Raw genomic sequence first — 19,374 nt, 5'->3', positions numbered from 1 at the left:
AATAAATGATTCTCCAGTCAAAGACTAGATCAAGACTTTAGCTCTGTTCCAAAATAAGTGCACTTATAATTCATTCACTACTGAAAACCATCAATATTTAGTATTACAATTTGACTATTGTACCCAATTGTTGTGTGTGCCATGTGTACTGTTATGCTTATTAGAGTATCACATCATTAGCTTAGCGACATGCTAACGTCAAATCCTGTGGGAATCAATGGTGAATCGAGTCTGTCGTGGGTTTCATAGAGTTTCAGCCTACATACAGTAGAGCACTTATGAGGTTCCAGTTCCCAAGATTCTGCATTAGGGGCTGTTCACACCAAACGTGTTTTTGCATCAGTCTGCGCTGTTTTCAATTGTTTCTCCATAGAAACATCTGCCAGGCAGGTGTTGTTGACCAGATGTCGCATCTCGCACAGCAGCGTAATGTTTTTAAGATGCTGTCTCAAGTTAAAGAACTTCAACTTTTAAAAAACACACCTCAAGACGCCTGCGTTATGTTCCGTCCATTGCACTGTGTCAACCTTTTTTATATTTTGTATGCAAGAATGGTGATTTGAACAACAGAGCACCTTATCGGAAAATAAGGGAATTTATTTTCTGAAACAGGTTTGCATTCCCTCGAAATAGTTTGCATTCTCTTGTAATACACTGCAAACTAGTCTCATAGAATGAATGTTATAAATGCATTTTGCAAACTGACTTTTAGGTGAAATGACCACTAGAGGCACTAAAGTAACTGTGCGTTTTATTCATTATCATAATGAATAAAACTTTATTCATAATGCTTGTATTACAGACACACCTACATTTACACACTTATTCCAATGTGATTAGCTTCCGCGGTACGAGCCCAGCCAAACACACAAGCTGATATGTGAGATGAAAGTGTCCTAGGAGCGACACGAAATGACGTGGTTGCTTCAGAAAATGTGCTCGGTTAGGTTTAGGCGTTGGTTCAGGGTAAGGATGTCTGTTTTGTTCTCGGTTAGGTTTAGGATACAGTTTTAGGTTACAGAGGTACGTTTTACTAATTAAAACCTCCCTCTAATATTCACCTAAATATCTTGTTTGATTGCGACACCATTTCACTCGCTTTTGGCGCCCCCCGCTGGACATTTCACTGCAAAACTGCAAAGAAGCACTTCATTTCGTTTGGCAAAAATGTTGTCACAGTCACGTAATGTTCATGAGATCAGGTGGGTAATACTTTTGCCAATCCCTTATGAAAATGAATTATGATTTTACTTCAGTAACCATCGATGAACCATGGTATTTGTAGTAAAACCACAGTAACCACACCTTTTACTATGATTTTACAACAGTAACTACCCAGTTCAAATATAGTATTTGTAGTAAAACCATAACCATAACCATGCAATTTTGCACAGTTTTACTACAGTAACCATATTTTAACCATTACAATTTTTGTAAAACCAATGTAATGATACAGGAAAACCCAAACTATGGTAATTTTCATAAGGTATGGATAGAGGCATTGTGAGGGATACATAAACGGGTCTGAGTGGTTGAAACGACAACCACTTGCCCAACCCAAAGATCAAAATGTCCCCCCAAAGATTGCATCTTACCACCGGCCCTGGAGGGAAACCAAAGTAATTGTGAAGGAATGCAAAACTATTAAAAAAAAATAAATACCCTCACTGTCCTATAATGGGCTCCGTAATGAACGGCCCCTGAGAAGGTAGCAGGCTAGAAACACAAGCTTTTATCATGTCCAGGAAATAATATTCATTCAATTATTACCTATCTTATGCATGAGTCATATCTGACATGCTTTATGTATAATTAATCATCTCTGAACCCAATATAACACGTGGAATTCAAATCGACTGCATGTGCTTTTTGCCACTGAAATAACTTTGCTGGTTCCAAAGGCCCCTAAAACGGCAGGATGCAATAAATCACAACAGATATTCATGACTAATAAGAATAGACTACAAACAGTTGATATATGCCAAGACCTAGTTTTGTGCAACAAAAGACACTGCACTTCTGTGAGTAAACACATTCAAAGCCACTTTTCAATTTCATATGCAGCTTTCATTGCAGTAATTATAATAAATGGACTGGTGTAAACGTCTTAGTATTGTTAGAGCAACACGTCACCCGCCCGTGACAGCTGTTTCACAGACATTTGACAAACTAATAATGAAAAGGATGTGTGATTATCTGCCTAAAATGCTCTCTATTAATTTGAGCTGCGGACAGCATGCATGGCTGAAATTATTCTCGGTTTAAGTGGGTCAATGTTCTCACGAGAAGACCAAACATAAAATAGCTCAGGACAGTTTACCAGGCCCAAAATTCACATTTTAAAGGACAATTAATGTTTTGTTATTAATGTATGCATTTTATAGTACGGTCCAAATGTCTGACATTACCGTGGTCGATGAGTCAAGCTTCGAGTATAATTTTAAAAAAAAGTTTGATTTAGAAGTAATATATTGTTTCTTTGTTTAATTGCATACCATTTCTGTGGACTGTCAGATGCGTATTATGTTGATAATATAATTCCAAATGAAAATATATTGTATTAAATGAGAAAACAAGGCAAAGTAGATGCATTGTGGATGCCACTGTATAACCAGAACATTATACTCTATACATTTATGGCACAGAATTTCCTTTGTGTTTACATCTGCATGCTTTAAAAGGCATAAAAATGCTTTTGAATGGCTGAAGAGTGTTATGGCCTGCCTCCATACAGCCATCCAGTGAACAAGTATATTCATCTGATTCAGACTGCCGATATGCAGAGATCTCTTGCCTCTCTCGGTGAAACTGAAAGAATGTTGAAGCTTGTGAAATGTGCCCTACCAGAACAAAAGAGCTGTGAATCGACAACAATGGGACTATAGATATAAGATGAGAAGTTCTTGAGAGCGCTCACTTGTAGGGCACACAAACCGAGCGGGTCAGAATACATGCATATAAACCAGAGCGCTATGAATGAGATTACTGTCCAACCTCTTTTGTCGCACAACACACTTAAGATGTGAAAAGGGAAACTCTAGAATTTAATGAATCTGAAAGTATTCAAAAAATGGACACGACTTTGTATTAGAATTTTTCCTTACAGTGTCTGTATGATTCTTAAAAGTCAACATGAACTCAAAATCGACCCTATATAATTCTTCAGCAACATCTTCAGTGCATGTTAGTCCAAGGGGAAAAAAAATCATTAAAATATTATCAAAATATAATAACCTGAAATGACTCTCCTTTTTGTCTGACGTCTCAAATCCATTGTACTTTTCCAGATCCTCCTCTACAACCACCTGACTCCATTCTGGTAAAATTGGCAAAATGGGGCCTTTTTTAGAATTCTATGATTCGTTACTTTGACAATTTGGGGGGTGTTTTGCAGTAGTATTAGTGCTGAAAAACAAAACCAATAAAGAAAATAATGTGCATTGTGTCTTGCTTTACTATAGCAGAAATATACAAATATTGGGTACAATGCTACATTTTGAATTAGATGGAACTATTTTTATTGATACTTTATGATAATGAATGAATTCTCTATGAACGACTCGTGCGATACAGCCACAATTAGTCAAAAAGAAGGTACCTTAAATAAATATTCCAAGTTTAATACAAGTTAAGCTTAAACCGACAACATTTGTAGCATAATGTTGATGGTCACACTTTCTATTAGAAGGCCTTAACTACTATGTACTAACACTATACATACAAGACTATGTATTTACTGTGTAACTACATGTTGTTCTGCAAAATACCCACATTTGCTGCTACTGAGGTTGAGGTACGGTTAGGTTTAGGAGTAAGGGTGAGGTTAGGATTAGGGGTTAGAGTTAGGTATTGGGGTAAGGGTTGGGTTAGGGTTAGGGGTAAAGTTAACAGTGTAACTACAAATGTAATTAAATGCAAGTACTTTAAATGTAATTGCAATGCAACAACATGTATGTACATAATAAGTACATTGTATCAAATGGTTAAGTACAGAGTAGTTAAGGCCACCTAATATAAAGTGGGTCCATGTTGATTACCACAAACATTTTTTCGACATGTCCCTCCTCCTCTTAAAACAGAGCAAAAATTGAGGTTAAAATGAGGCACTTTCAATGGAAGTGAATGGGGGCCAATCTGTAAACGTTAAAATACAAATGTTTAGCCACAATATGTAAACAATATGCATGTTAACATGATTTTAGTCACTTAATCACTTTCTATACATTTCTGTGTAGTTATATTTAATTTTACAACTTTGTTGCAATGACGATGTAACGCCTTAAACCCTAAAATGACTGTAAAAATGACAATTTAAACAACTTTACATCATATAATACACAAGTTTTAACAGAAGAATGTGTTCTATTAAAAAATTATTAGCTTTACAGAATATTCCGGGTTCAATACAAGTTAAGCTCAATCGACAGCATTTGTGGCATAATGTTGATTAACACAAAAATGTATTTTGACTCGTCCCTCCTTTTCTTTAAAAAAAGCAAAAATGGAGGTTACAGTGAGGCACTTACAATGGAAGTCAATGGGGAAAATTTTTGGAGGGTTGTTTAAATTGTCATTTTTATGGTTGTTTTGGGGTTTTAGGGTTTACCTCGATTTTTGCTTTTTTTTTTATTTTTTATAAAAAAGGGGATGACTGTAGTAATCAACATTATGCAACAAATGCTGTCGAAGAAACTTGTAGTGAACCCAGAATTTTCCTCTCAATGACAACTATGCTACCACCTTACGTTTAATAAGGCACGTACAATGGAAGTTAATGGGGCCAGTCCATAAACGTAAAAAATACACACCATTTCAAAAGTCTGAAGAGGTGGGCATCCCCCCCCCCCGAAATAATTAAAGGCAGCTATTATGGTTTTTAAATGTGCTTAATTTTGTTTTAAAGGTCTCATACAATATATTTACATGCATCCAAGGTCAAAAAACACTTTCATTTGCTCATAATTTAATTTTTTCCCAGTGTCAAAAACGACTCGTTCAATGATCCGTTCTAAAGGATTCATTCTAAACTCCTCCTTTCAGACAGCATACTCTGCTCTGATTGGTCAGATGTCCCAGTCTGTTGTGATTGGTCTACCGCTTAGTGTAGTGTTGCTGTTCACGAGCAGCCAATGAAGACCAGAGGCGGGTTTTTTGTTACCAAATTATGTAGGTTTGTACAGGAAGTAAGTCTGGAATTACTAACGACTCGTTTGAGGTGTTCAGAATCGGTTCTTTCTTTTGGGAGTCAATAACTCCATTTGTCGTGCACTTTGATTTTTGAAACTTTGCAGACTTTTTTACATTCACAAACAGCTATATAACACACTACATGAAAGGTCATACTGTATTTGAAAAACCATAATAGGTGCTCTTTAATAAAATTAAAACATGCACCCCATCTCTAAAACGTATATATTTACATTTATATACAGTATGTAAATTGTGTAATAAATATATATTTTTTTCCCATAAAAAAATTAATTAAAATTAAATTAAAATTGGCTGTTGTAATTTACAAAATGTATATTTTAGGGTACTATGAAAATTGGTAATACTTTATAATAACTAATAATAACGAATAATTAATAAATGAACGCATACATAATATGCAATAAACTGTTAAACTTTGTTGCTAATATAAGTGTAGTAATGTTCACGTTAACACGTTACCTCGTATTACCATATAAAGCCTACATAAGCCCTCATTGGTTTTATTCGTGTACTATAATGTGCTTTTCTGTGTATAGTGAAATTGTTTTCCTTCTTAGAAATATACATTTAAATGATTTGATATCACGAGAAAAAGGCACCACCGACAGCAGTAAAAGTCGCACAAAAAAGCCATTTGATATAATTATGGGAATCTGCAAACAGCATCAAAAACTAGCACAGGTGCAATAACATGATGTATTTTCACAAAGTTTAATTGCATGAGATAAACTTAAATGTATATATATATATATATATATATATATATATATATATATATATATATATATATATATATTTATTTACGTTTAGCAGGGAAATAAATTTAGAGTGCAAATTATGGTGACTCCAGGGATGCTTGTGCATCAGACGCTGGAAATGTCCCGCCCCTTACTGAAACGGAAAATATGATTGCTTAGCAAATATCCAATCATGTCGGAAATTAACTTTTCTGTCTTGCTCGTGCTATCAGTTGTACTCCCGCAGATCTGTGCGCATTTAGAGAGAATCTCTGTACACTTTTTAAAATAAAACACAATTCATTCAACGGTGATGTGGCATCGCGTTAGTAGACTGAAAAAGTTCCGGGTCAAAAGACTACTTGTTGTTCTGACGGCCATACATATCATCATTTATTTCAGGTGGGCATACGCAAAATCCTGAGAAAGATAAGTGGGCATACGGCATATGCAAGGGCGTAGATTTGGCTTGAACATTGGACATTGAACATTGCTTGCAGTGTGAAGCATTACATGTTTCCATTGATCATGGTATAAATATTGGGGGGGTTGTACTTGCCCATTTTGATTATTGTGAGGGGGGGTTACCTCCCCCCATCCCCCCTGGAATCTACATCCATGGGCATATGCCTGTGTATGGCCTAGACTACACTACTGCTTAGCATGATTTTAGTGTGATAATCAAGTTATATCCAATATTACAACATTGGTGTTATGACAAAGTTGTAATATTGGATATTATAATAAAATAAAGTTAGCATGTGTAATGTTTACTGAGATTTTTGCTTTTGTATAATTAATGGAGGGGCAAGGTTTTTTGTTGTTGTTGTTGTTGTTGTTTTTGTGGTAATCAACATCATGTGTAACGGGAGCCAGCTGGTACGTGATAGCTGTGCAGTGTGTGTAAAACTCACTCCCCTGGCTACAAGAGGTGCACTAGCGACTGACACTAGAGGCTGTATCCTTTAGCCTCCTCGTTAGCAGGCCTGCCTCCCAAGCCAGCGATGCCGGTTCTAATCCCGCTTGGAGCGTTCGAGCAGGACCGGTTAGACATGCAACAAATGCTGTTGGCTGAGCTTAACTTGTACTGAACCAGGAACATTGTTTTAAATGCTGCCTACAAAGGCAGCTCACTAGGTTTTGGAACGGAGCATATATATAAACTTGCTCAAGGACCTTTAAAACAAAACACATCATTATGGCTTAACATGTCTCTCTAGTGCACACGGTTGACCCGTTACATTAATGAGCACCCGCCCTTGTTTAAGAGCTTGTGCATAATGCATGTGTGCTACACCTTAAGCTAAAATCAATGTCAAGTGAATAGCAAGCAGCTACGCGAACTGCCGAAAACAGTCTTTGACCTAAATGGAAATGTTACGCGAGTCACAGACGAGAGGGTAATTCAAATTCAGTGAATAATAAACCTACCAACAATAACGAATAGGGTAGAGGCAATTACATTATCCATTTTTAATGATCAAATCCTCTAAATCCATAAATCTTTTAAGTAGACTGGTAGGTTTAATAACCGATGCAATTAATTTCACAACATCCAATACGTATAAACATACAAACAGGATTAATGTTACATAAACAGCAGGTGTCAAGGGTGTTTGCTCTCTAAAGCAATTATCATGCTTTCATGTCTATAAAATGACACATTTTAACCTCAATATTTCACTTTATATTTATCCATTCACACATACAGTAGAGTAAATGGAGGCCTAAATATAAATGTATGAGAATATTTTATTGCCATGCCATTTTATTTGAAATTATTTTTCAAATAATCAGTTATTGAAGTATCATGTATTTCAGATTAACCTGCAACTAAATAGCACATAAATACAAAACAAACTGTGATTGGTCAGTGTATGCATCAGTCAGACACAATCTTCCTGTCTAAGTGGGTGGTTCTCAGCCAGAATAAGCTGTAATATGGACCATACTTTGTGTTGATAGATTTATCAAAAAGTCCTTCCACATTTTTTACACATCATTCACACATTATCACATTACAGAAGAAAAAAAAATGCTGCAAATAATGTTTCATGTTGACTTTAAGGCTAGATATGTGAGAGTAATTAATAATAAGCAGTACTAATTACTTCTAAAAATCATCTATATTCAATGAAATAGTCTTCTGCAATTTCTCAACATTCATAGTAGCAATTACAAGCAGATAAATGGGCAGCAAACTCATCTCCATGTTCTCTCCTCTTCAAAAGATTAATACTTCCAGTGATACAACATGACATTCAATTTAACAAGGAGGCAGTGGAACAGATTTTTTGCCTGTAGCTGGTTGGAAAATCCAGGATTTGCAAGCAAAACACACAGAGAGCGCTTAAGGGCACAATATCACACAGTAATTACACAATACACTGCTTTCCTTTGAATAATCTTTCAACTGAACAGTTCATATATACAGAGGCCACAACGAGTATTTGGACACTTTTAAGCCACACTTAAAAATGTTTGAATGACTGCATTGTTCAACAAAATGTTAAACTAAGTAGTAAAGATGCATAGCACAAACACGTAGAGTGTACTGTATTGTGAATTCTTCATGCTTTTGAGTCTTTTATTGATTTTCCATGCTTTAGACAGTTTAGGACATTGCATTACGTTTTGCGCGTTTTTATGGAAACATCGTATTCACAACACAAGTTATGCATTTTATGGCAAATAAAAGACACTGACGTATCATCTTTTTTGTCTCGACTTCATTAAAACTGAAACGTACTCTACGCAAGTACATGAAAGCAGATGCGAGCACTTGGCCACCGCATTGCCAACATGCGGTCCGGTTGAACATGCTTAACATGTGTTCTTGCGTTACTGTGGCAGGAACAAACCTCAGTACTCAAGGGGTCGATAGAGTTACCTTCAAACGACTGAGCCCTTTAACTGTATGTGTTATTATTCAGGTAAGTTGCTATAAATATACTGATTTGAACATACTTGCTCAGCAATATTCTCTTCGAACTGTTGCTTCGCCATGACAGTAGTTGACTTGAAAGGGAAAACTCACCATAGAAGCGGACAGTTCACCCTAATCTCGCTATAGCACCCCTTGTGGCAGTATTGAGAAAGCAATGCGTACTTGAGTTGTATTTGCGGACAGACACATTCTGGAACGCAACAATGCAAGAAATCAAGCTTGCGTAGCTAGTAGCATCTGCGTAGAGTATGTTTAGATCTTAAAGGTGCACTCAGTAACTTTTTGTTTGTGTCATCTTGGACTTACAGTGACACCTAGTGGCGTGGATGCAGCATAATTCAAAATCAATAGTTTTTCATTCCAGATGCCATTGCAGAATTTCACCATTCACAGTCAGTCATGATTCATTTAATCCAAGAATGAAAATGTTTAGTAACAAGATGGTTACTGAGATTAAGTGAGTATTCGACTGGTCATGTCAGCCCCCATGAGGATACCCTCTCTGTGTAGAATTAAACAGCTTTTATAAGGTTACTGGTAGGACTGGAGTCTTCATCTCATGTGAGTGGTCATGATTTTATATTTGTGTTTCAAATTACAATTCATTGCTTTAGGAGTCAAACTTTTTTATTGAGGAAAAAATGACTGAGTGCACCTTTAAGAGAAAAAAACACTTCGTCAATGAACATGATTCACACCGAGTGTGACTTAAGCATCAAAATTACATGCATGCGAATATAAAAACAAAAGGGAATTGAAGAAAAGGAGATCAACAGCAGCATGTACTATGTCACTGTTGGCGGTAAAGTTATGGTCTGTAATTTATCATTGTTAAGAAATTAGCTATGGTACATTAAACATGCCTTTTTCTACTGTGTTGATGTTTGAAATAAAATCCATTTTACAGTGCATTTTCATACTGTTCATTTATATGAAATTATTTTACCCATTTCAGACTCGCTAACAATTTTGTCAGAGCATCCACTGCCAGCAAATCTATTTGATCACGTACCATAAATCAAAAACATTCCTGGATGTTGCCGAATATCAAAGAGGAACTAATACTAGGAATTTATAAAAATCTTCATGGACTTCCATTGGTTGGGCAGGCAAGGAAACCAGAAAGAAAAAACGAAGGTGATCCACTCCACTCATCTACTCTTGTAGGTGGTGATAAATGGTGGATTTTATTGAAAGTGAAAACATAATAATGCATTCAAGATCATGAAGTTGTACCGGCCGAAAATAGTGATTTTGCTGGAGACTAGATGAAGGTAATTGCCTTACGACTGCATCACAACATTATAACCTCAACGAAAACTTTCACAGTCGCAGAATAATTTACCTTTAGGATGCAAAGGGTCTGTGAATTCGTATTTCCCCAATCCAACAGTTCTGAGCATCTGCAGGCCGTTGATGGTCTCTTGAAGGTTTTGAGAGATTGGTTGTCCATTCGTCAGCGGTCTATTGCTGGGCAGTGTCGAGGTGCTGGATTGCACCATAGGATGTGTCATGTGACTGTTGCCCCCTACCGTGTGGATGGGATGTGTAAGCTGGCAGACACTGGGCATGGGCGGCAGGCTGCCGACAGCGAGCGGTTGGCTCTGAACATTGAGCACCATGCTGGCCATCGGCTGTGAGGGTTGCTGAGGGATCTGGTAGTGGGTGGGCAGATGAGGGTGAGGGGGGCCTACAGGAGTCTGGAGTGCAGGGGTCACACCAATGATGGGTGCTTGGACGGTCACCCCCTGGCTGTAGGCTGGTGCCTGTGGCATGGCATACGTGTGTGCCATCAGTCCAGGCTGGCTGACCGCAGCGGCGACTGGCGGCCAAAGAGGAGCTGCAAAGAGTGGTACAACGGAGTTCATTTGAAGATACACAAACAAAACTCAGCATTCAGCACAACTCATAAAATGAATGTATCTGTGCTGAAGAAATGTAAAGTGCAATACATATCTTAGTTTATGTTGTGTAAACTATTTATTTCTATCTTTATCTATGTAAAGAGCAAATACAACAATCTATCTATACCTCTATCTGTCTGTCCATCCATCCGTCCATCCAGATCTATCTGTCAATCCATCCATCCATCCAGCCGTCTTTCTATCCATCCATCCATTCATCCAGCCATCCATCATCCATCCATCCTTCAACTTTCTATCTATCCGTCCATCTATACATCCATCTACACATCCATCTTTCTTTCCATCCATCTTTCCATCTTTCCATCATCCATCCATCATCCATCTTTCTATCATCCATCTTTCCATCCATCCATCTATAAATCCATCTTTCCATCCATCCATCTATAAATCCATCTTTCTATCTATCCATCCATCCATCTGTCCATCCATTCATCCATTTGTCCATCTATCATCCATCTATACATCCATCTTTCCATCCATCTGTCCATCCATCCATCCATTCATCCATCCATCATCCATCCATTTACCCTTCTGTCCATCTATCTATTCATCTATCTAGCCATTTGTCTGTCTGTGTCTGTCTGTCTATCAATCTATAATCTATTCATCAGTCTAATCCATCCATCCATCTCTCTATTCATCTATCTGTCTGTCTATCCATCAATACATAATCTATCCATCAGTATAGTCCATCCATCCATCCATGCATCAGCAAAAAACATGAAGCCATTGCTACTGTACTTTTAATTTCAATTTAATTTTGTATTAGCATCTCTTTTTACATAAAAACATTAACAATAATAAATCAATGATAAAGCCTACTAGGTGAGAGTACAGATAAAATCATCACGGAACAAGAACTGTTAAGAGCTGTGAGCTTCAGCTACTAAGTACTTTTCCTTCGATTTGTTACCTGTGATATCTTTCTCCCTCATCTGTTTGGCGGGTGGCTCATCCGTATCCCAGGGCGTGGACTGGTTAATGGGCATTTGTCCCCACCGGACACTATTAGCGAGGACTTGGCCCTGCGTCTGCGCATCTGCCGATGGCTGCACAGAGACCTGGTTTCAATAAAAACAATGTCTCGGGTAAACACACCAGCCTTTAATTACCGTCTACAGTCCCAATTACAACCCATTTGCCAGACACTCGAACATTATTTTGCTTTGTTAATATTCCATTGCATTCGCTCTTTTAATTACGCCGCTGTTCAAGATTAGACACATCAATAATGCAGGAAAATCCAAGGTCGGCCCCTAGCAATCTGACTGGGTGAAAGAAAGTGAGATCTATATAGAGACCATTTTACTAATTAATTCTTATCTGCTTCACATTGACTGTAAATCAAGAGGAAGGAAAAAGGAAAGGGTGATCCACTCCACTCGTCTACTCTTGTAGGTGGTGATAAATGGTGGATTTTATTGAAAGTGAAATCTAGAGAGGTAATAAATGCATTCAAGATCATGAAGTTGTGCCGGCCGAAAATAGTGATTTTGCTGGAGACTAGATGAAGGTAATTGCCTTACGACTGTAACACAACATTATAACCTCAACGAAAACTTTCCGAAATGATTACAATTCAATACCAAGTCGCAGAATAATTTACCTTTAGGGTGCAAAGAGTCTGTGAATTTGTATTTCCCCAATCCATCCATATATACATCCATCTTTCTATTCATCCATCTTTCTATCCATCCTTCCATCCATCAGTCCATCCATCTATCTATCCATCCATCTACCCATCCATCCATCCATCTTTCTATCCATCCATCTTTCCATCCATCCATCCATCTATCCATCCATCTATCCATCCGTCCGTCCGTCCATCCATCAATCTACCCTTCTGCCCATCTGTCTATTCATCATTCCATCCATTTGTCTGTCTATCAATCTATAATCTATCTGTCAGTCTAATACATCCATCCATCCATCCAAACTTTCTTTCCATCCATCCATCCATCTATCATCCAACTTTCTATCCATCCATCCATCTATCCATCCATCTTTCTATCCATCCATCTGTCCATCCATCCGTTAAAAAAATGGAAATGTTTAAAAACAAATTTGAATACAGGAACTAATTACTTTGCAATCAGATTACACCCAACACTGGTTAAATGTGACTACACACTTAGGCCTGAAAAAAACGTATGGCAGTACGTGAACACAAACGCTTCTAAATGGCCTGGGTAGCTCAGCGAGTATTGACGCTGACTATCAACACTGGAGTCGCGAGTTTGAATCCAGGGCGTGCTGAGTGACTCCAGCCAAGTCTCCTAAGCAACCAAATTGGCCCGGTTGCTAGGGAGAGTAGAGTCACATGGGGTAACCTCCTCGTGGTCACTATAATGTGTGGTTCTCGCTCTCAAGGGGGCACGTGGTTTCGTCCTCCGCCACCCGGATGGAGGCGAGTCACTACACCACCACGAGGACTTAGAGCGCATTGGGATATAGGGCATTCCAAATTGGGGAGAATTTTTTTTTTTCCATTACTTACATTGTCATGGCAACAAAGTTGTAAAATTGGCTATAACTTTACACAGTTAGTAAGTGATTTTATCACAATAAAATCATGTTACCACACATATTGTTTATGTCTTGTGGCTATACTTTTGAAACAGTGAGTACTTTAACATTTACGAAATGGCCCCCATTGACTTCCATTGTAAGTGCCTCACCGTAACCCAGATTTTTGCTTTTTTTAAAGAAAAGGATGGGCAAAACAAAATGTATTTTTGTGGTAGTCAATATTATGCCACAAATGCTGTCAATTGAGCTCAACTTGTATTGAACCCAGAATATTCCTTTAAATCGCAGAATAAACCCTATTAGGGCGATACACAGCCCCTCCATGTCGCGTCAGGGTCCTGGTAACCCTGTCTGAGTTTATTTTGTGATAAAAACCAGCAGACTGCACATTATTTACTTATGTGTGGACTCCATAATTAAATGTTCTCAATTTGTCTTAATTCACCAAAGCACCCTATAGATGTGGTCAAGGCCGATGACTAATCAAGTCATCTAGCTTGTCATGTGTGAAAGAGCTACATTGAACAGCTGTGGACAAAATGTTACCTCCGGAAAAACAAAAAATAAAACTTGCATTTCCAATTATAATTTCCCTTGTGTGCCAGAAGCAACACAATAGAGCCATATAGAAAATTTGTTGTATGACAAGCCCCCCTCTTTGCAATTTAAATGTACACAACACGGCAATCATGATTTAGCTGGAGTACAGAAGCAGCTTCTATTCTGTCCTCAGGCAAGAATGAGAGAGAATTCCCAGGAAGTAGGTGGTTCAACCACTGAAAGTGACCTCCCGGAGAACACCAGGAGAGCATGTGGAATTATAGTAGAAATTGCAGTGGAGTTCGCAAATCTGCGGCTGACCTGCATGCGTTCAGAGCATTTTCCCAATGCCTGCAGGCGAAGCCAAATGGCAAATATTACGCTCCCAAATTCATATTAGTTGGCTAACGAAAATACTTCTATTTCTGGATTTGTCTGTGCACAGAATACTCGCAGAGCAGCTTTGCATCCTGTGCATGCCACATCTCGTTTTCAAGGTCAGAATTCATTTATTTGAGTGTTCAGAGTGAATTACAAATGCACAATGCATGCAGATTTACTAAAACAACAAATCTGACATTTTCAATACTGTTCAAAACACAATCCTCTTACTGGCAATACGAAATGCACATTATTACATGTAAAACATTGTGGATGTTACCAGTCAGGATCTCTTTCAAACCAATGGATCTGTTCGCTTTAGCTATGCTATCTAAATGCATATCAAAAGTACTTTAAATGCATTTCAAATATCTTATAAAACATCTTATCAGTTGTACCGTTCTCAAAAACAACATTCTCACTCATAATACTTACCTAGCTACACTTTTACAGAGCATAATATATGCCCAGTTGTAATGGCCAACTACTTTTTAGAAGTTAGTCTGTTGTGAATGCCTCACGATTAGACAGTTTAGGATATTGTGTCACATGTAGTGCAACTTTAAGGAAACAACATATTCACAACGCAAGTTACGCATTCTGACTAGCACGTAATTTAGTTCAAGTTCGCCTGTTCATTGGCTTTACTGTCTCTGCAGATGTAAGTTGCCATATTATGTTTATGTTGTGAATACAGCTGATTAATGTCACATACAGTATATAAGATGCATTTGAGTGAGGTAATTAACCTGTTAGTAAAGTACTGAAGTAAAGTGTTCAGATTTGCATTTAGGGTGCATTATTTTTTTTTTTCTCCCCAATTTGGAATGCCCAATTCTCAAAGCGCTCTAGGTCCTCGTGGTGGCGTAGTGACTCGCCTCAATCCGGGTGGCGGAGGACACAGTCAATCCACGTATCTTATCACGTGGCTTGTTGAGCGTGTTACCGCGGAGACCTAGTGCGCATGGAGGCTTGCGCTATTCTCCGCGGCATCCACGCACAACTCACCACATGCCCCACCGAGAGCAATAACCACATTAAAGCGACCACGAGGAGGTTAACCCAACGTGACTCTACCCTCCCTAGCAACCGGGCCAATTGGTTGCTTAGGAAGCCTGACTGGAGTCACTCAGCACACCCTGGACTCGAACTCGCGACTCTAGGTGTGGTAATCAGCGTCTTTACTTGCTGAGCTACCCAGGCCCCATGTGTTAGTGCATTGTTAACATCTTGCAATATTATTTTCGCATATTTTCATCAATAGTATGTTGTAATTAAAACCGTTTGATTATGGTCATGATGCTCCTTCTTTATCTCGCTGATAAAAAACAAACAAACATTAATTTAGGTGACAAGATTAACACTGTGTGATTAACCAATCAGAATCGAGTATTACAGAGAGCCGTGTAATAATATGTGTTATCACGTGTTTGGCCCAAAACTAATCTAGTATGTGAACACAAACACTTCAAAACTTCAGGCCCTACTTTGTACCCTCTTCCTATAAAGCGTCATCTCTTTCAAACGCGGTCCCTTTAAAAGGCATGTGATGGTTTCTGTGCGAGGAGCTGTCAAACAATGACAGCGTGATTCTCCTCAAACCCTCCATCCGGCGATGTGTGCTCAGGATCTCTTCCTGCAGTCAAATAAGTCATCTCCATTTGAGTGCATGGCTGTCCTCCACGCTCCTAATCCACAAGGCATTGGGCAGCATCCCTGTCCGCCTCTCACAAAGCCAAATACAGCATCCATGCTGTCATGCTCTTATTTGCTATTCCTATCTGTGCCGTCAACACAGAAGTCTTTTCCTCAGCCTGGCAGAGCTCCACTCCTTCAGCGCGAGGAACTGAGAGGTGACGCTGATCCATCATTTATCAAGAGCCGTCTCTTTGTAAAGTAATCCCGCTTTTCCTCACAGCTTGACAACATCTTAAAAAGAACCACTTCTGAGAATGGGGCTTAAGGTGGCATCTCGTGGGCTCGCTGCTGATATGAGCCGGAGCAATTTTTTTCAAACAGTGGAACTCAACTTAACAATCTAAATGAAAACATTTACATTAAAATGATAGTTCACATAAAAATGAACATTCTGTCATAATTTACTCACCCTTATGTTGGAGGGTGAACTATTCGTTTAGCTGAAAAACACAAATACATTAAATACATTTTAATGTCTCCAAAACAAAAAAAGACCACAAATTAAGATACACAGTTACAGTATATTGTGAAACTGGAAACCTTTACAGCCTGCCTTCATTAAAGATGAAAATGCCCGTAGACAGAGATGACACTAGACGGCCCCTTTGAGAAGCACTGCTGTAAAAGACAGAAGCTTAATCTCCACACACTAAAGTTCAAAGAAGGAACTCTTAGCCTTTAGTTTTTCCCTTTGGCCTCCAAGAAGTAGCAGCATTATAAGACATTTAGGCTGGGACAGCTCTGCTTGGGCATGAATTCTGTGCGCGTACGGCTTCGAATGATCCCCGTTTAGATTTTCAATTTCAGGGAGACATGCTTCTTAGAGGGGTCACAGCTTTACAGACCTGTGTGGGACACCGCTAAATCTATGTTCCCCGTTCTCTGATGTCTGGCTTCAACCAGAACACATAATGGTTTTGCTTTTTTGTGGCTCAGAACACCTTTTAAAGTAGAATTCAATTCCTCAATTTTAACTCAATTTGAACTGAGGATGCAGAATTGTGAAGAAAAATATTAATGGGATTAATGGAATGCAATGTGTAGAATTACTCATAAACATGTTATTATACAACATAAGGGATTATGAAACATTTTATTAAATTAATAATCAATGCTTGAAGGGGGCCTGGGTAGCTCAGTGGTAAAAGACGCTGGCTACCACCCCTGGAGTTCGCTAGTTCACTAGTTCGAATCCCAGGGTGTGCTGAGTGACTCCAGCCAGGTCTCCTAAGTAACCAATTGGTCCGGTTGCTAGGGAGGGTAGATTCACATGGGTAACCTCCTCGTGGTCACTATAATGTGGTTCGTTCTCAGTGGGGCACGTGGTGATGCCGTGAAGCCTCCACACGCATTATGTCTCCGTTGCCACGGAGACATAACACTCAACATGGCTCAACAAGCCACGTGATGAGATGCATGGACTGACGGTCTCAGACGCGGAGGCAACTGAGATTCATCCTCCGCCACCCGGATTGAGGCAAATCACTACACGACCACAAGGACTTAAAAGCGCACTGGGAATTGGGCATTCCAAATTTGTTGATTTTTTTTTTTTTTACAAAATGTAAAAAAATTAATCAATGTTTGAAATACCCTCAACAGAAATGTCAATTTCTTTATATTTAAAGGGGTCATCGAAATGCATTTTTTTAATCATTTAATTATCTTCCCTGAGGTTCGCTGATAATGTTAGTAAAGTTTTTAGCACTAAAATAGTCATAGTTTTGTAATAAATGATCATTTTCCACCCTGTTTTTTGCCCTCTCTCTGAAAAGCTCAGGTTTGGCCACAGCATCTCCTTTAAACTTCAATGTAAACGCCCACTGTTCTGATTGGCTAACATCGTACAGCCCCTCAAATTCACAGTTATATTTGAAACTCAGAAGAGAATGAACCAGCTCCACAACTAATAAAGCAAAATGTCAGGGTTTACAAATAACACACATCCAACAAATTGCATCTGAATATATTATACTGCTCAGTCAAGCACATCAGCACCATAACCATCAAACAGTCATGGCATATGAAATATTCATGAATGAAACGGTTTACTCACGTTTTTGCATCATCAAAGTGTTTTTAACTGCACCATCCTTCAATAACAGTTCCTTTGCAAAGCTTGAATCGTATTATGACTGGTTCAAAAGCAGTCCGCGCACATACATAGTCCATAGCGAATAGACAAACACACACATGTGCATTAAGGCACAGATCGTGGGAAATGTATCCAAACGGTCAAAGACATCCAGTTAGTCCATGTTTACACCAACACCAACATACACCATTGATTAAAAATAGCGCAGATATGGGGTCTGGGTAGCTCAGCGAGTATTGACGCTGACTATCACCCCTGGAGTCGTGAGTTCGAATCCAGGGTGTGCTGAGTGACTCCATCCAGGTCTCCTAAGCAACCAAATTGGCCCGGTTGCTAGGGAGGGTAGAGTCACATGGGGTAACCTCCTCGTGGTCGTGATTAGTGGTTCTCACTCTCAATGGGGCGCGTGGTAAGTTGTGCGTGGATCGCGGAGAGTAGCATGAGTCTCCACATGCTGTGAGTCTCTGTGGTGTCATGCACAACGAGTCACGTGATAAGATGTGCGGACTGACGGTCTCAGAAGCGGAGGCAACTGAGACTTGTCCTCCGCCACCCGGATTGAGGCGAGTAACCACGCCACCACGAGGACCTACTAAGTAGTGGGAATTGGGCTGGCCAAATTGGGGAGAAAAGGGGATAAAATTGTTTTTGCAGTTTGTGTTCAGTACAGCAAGAGGCAGAGCAGCTGAATGAATCTCGTCTTCTGAGTTGTACCTTGACACCACGTCTTTTAAAAGTGGCACGATAAACATGATAATGATAATGTCTAATCTAATGCATGTTATATGCAACAACAAAAAAAACAACAATTTAAAAATAGTCCAGATGGGTCCCCCCTTTTGAGTTCAGAAATAGTTGGTCACACTAGGTTTGTCTCTCTACCTCTCTGTTTACGATCTGAACTGCATGCCAGTGGGCGGGGCCAAGGGTGCGATGACACATGTTGTAGGGCGTGTAGATACAACTGAGCAAGGTCTTGTGATGTCACAAAGACACAGTTTTCAAAATGAGACATTTCAGGAGGGTGGGAACTATTAATGCTCTTTTTAGACAGGGGAGGGAGTTTTGAGTTCTAAAATTGACAGTATGTTTTTATAGTACATAGGGCTGAAACGATTAGTCACTGAAGCAAAACTTGCATGTCAGAGCATCTTTAAAGGAAACACCCCGGCGTTAAATCTTAAATGCATACTTTATTAAAGTTCAAATAATAAGGAAGCAGGTCATGTAAATAAGTATAAACTCCCAAACTGGCATTTCTCTGTGCGGTCAGCACCGCTTCTACGAGTCCGTGAAGTGACTTGATCTAAG

The 19,374-nt window shown here is 39.0% G+C and overlaps 1 protein-coding gene across 3 annotated transcripts in view; it reads right to left on the bottom strand.

Moving 5' to 3' along the window:
* Window positions 1-19,374, bottom strand: part of LOC127410695 (kelch-like protein 29) — a 174,852-nt gene that overhangs the window by 118,001 nt on the left and 37,477 nt on the right. For 2 of the 3 annotated variants that reach the window (XM_051645862.1, XM_051645863.1), the window contains exons 3-4: window positions 11,734-11,881; window positions 10,241-10,735 (exon numbers count right to left, since the gene is read on the bottom strand). In XM_051645862.1, coding sequence (XP_051501822.1) covers window positions 10,241-10,735; window positions 11,734-11,881 — 643 coding nt within the window. Of the gene's footprint in view, window positions 1-10,240; window positions 10,736-11,733; window positions 11,882-16,377; window positions 16,409-19,374 lie in introns of all 3 variants that reach the window. The other variant, XM_051645864.1, reaches the window with a different exon arrangement.

The sequence above is a fragment of the Myxocyprinus asiaticus genome, chromosome 20, assembly GCF_019703515.2.
Source record: "Myxocyprinus asiaticus isolate MX2 ecotype Aquarium Trade chromosome 20, UBuf_Myxa_2, whole genome shotgun sequence".
Classification (NCBI taxonomy): Eukaryota; Metazoa; Chordata; class Actinopteri; order Cypriniformes; family Catostomidae; genus Myxocyprinus; species Myxocyprinus asiaticus.
This window is presented reverse-complemented; position numbering and strand designations above follow the sequence as displayed.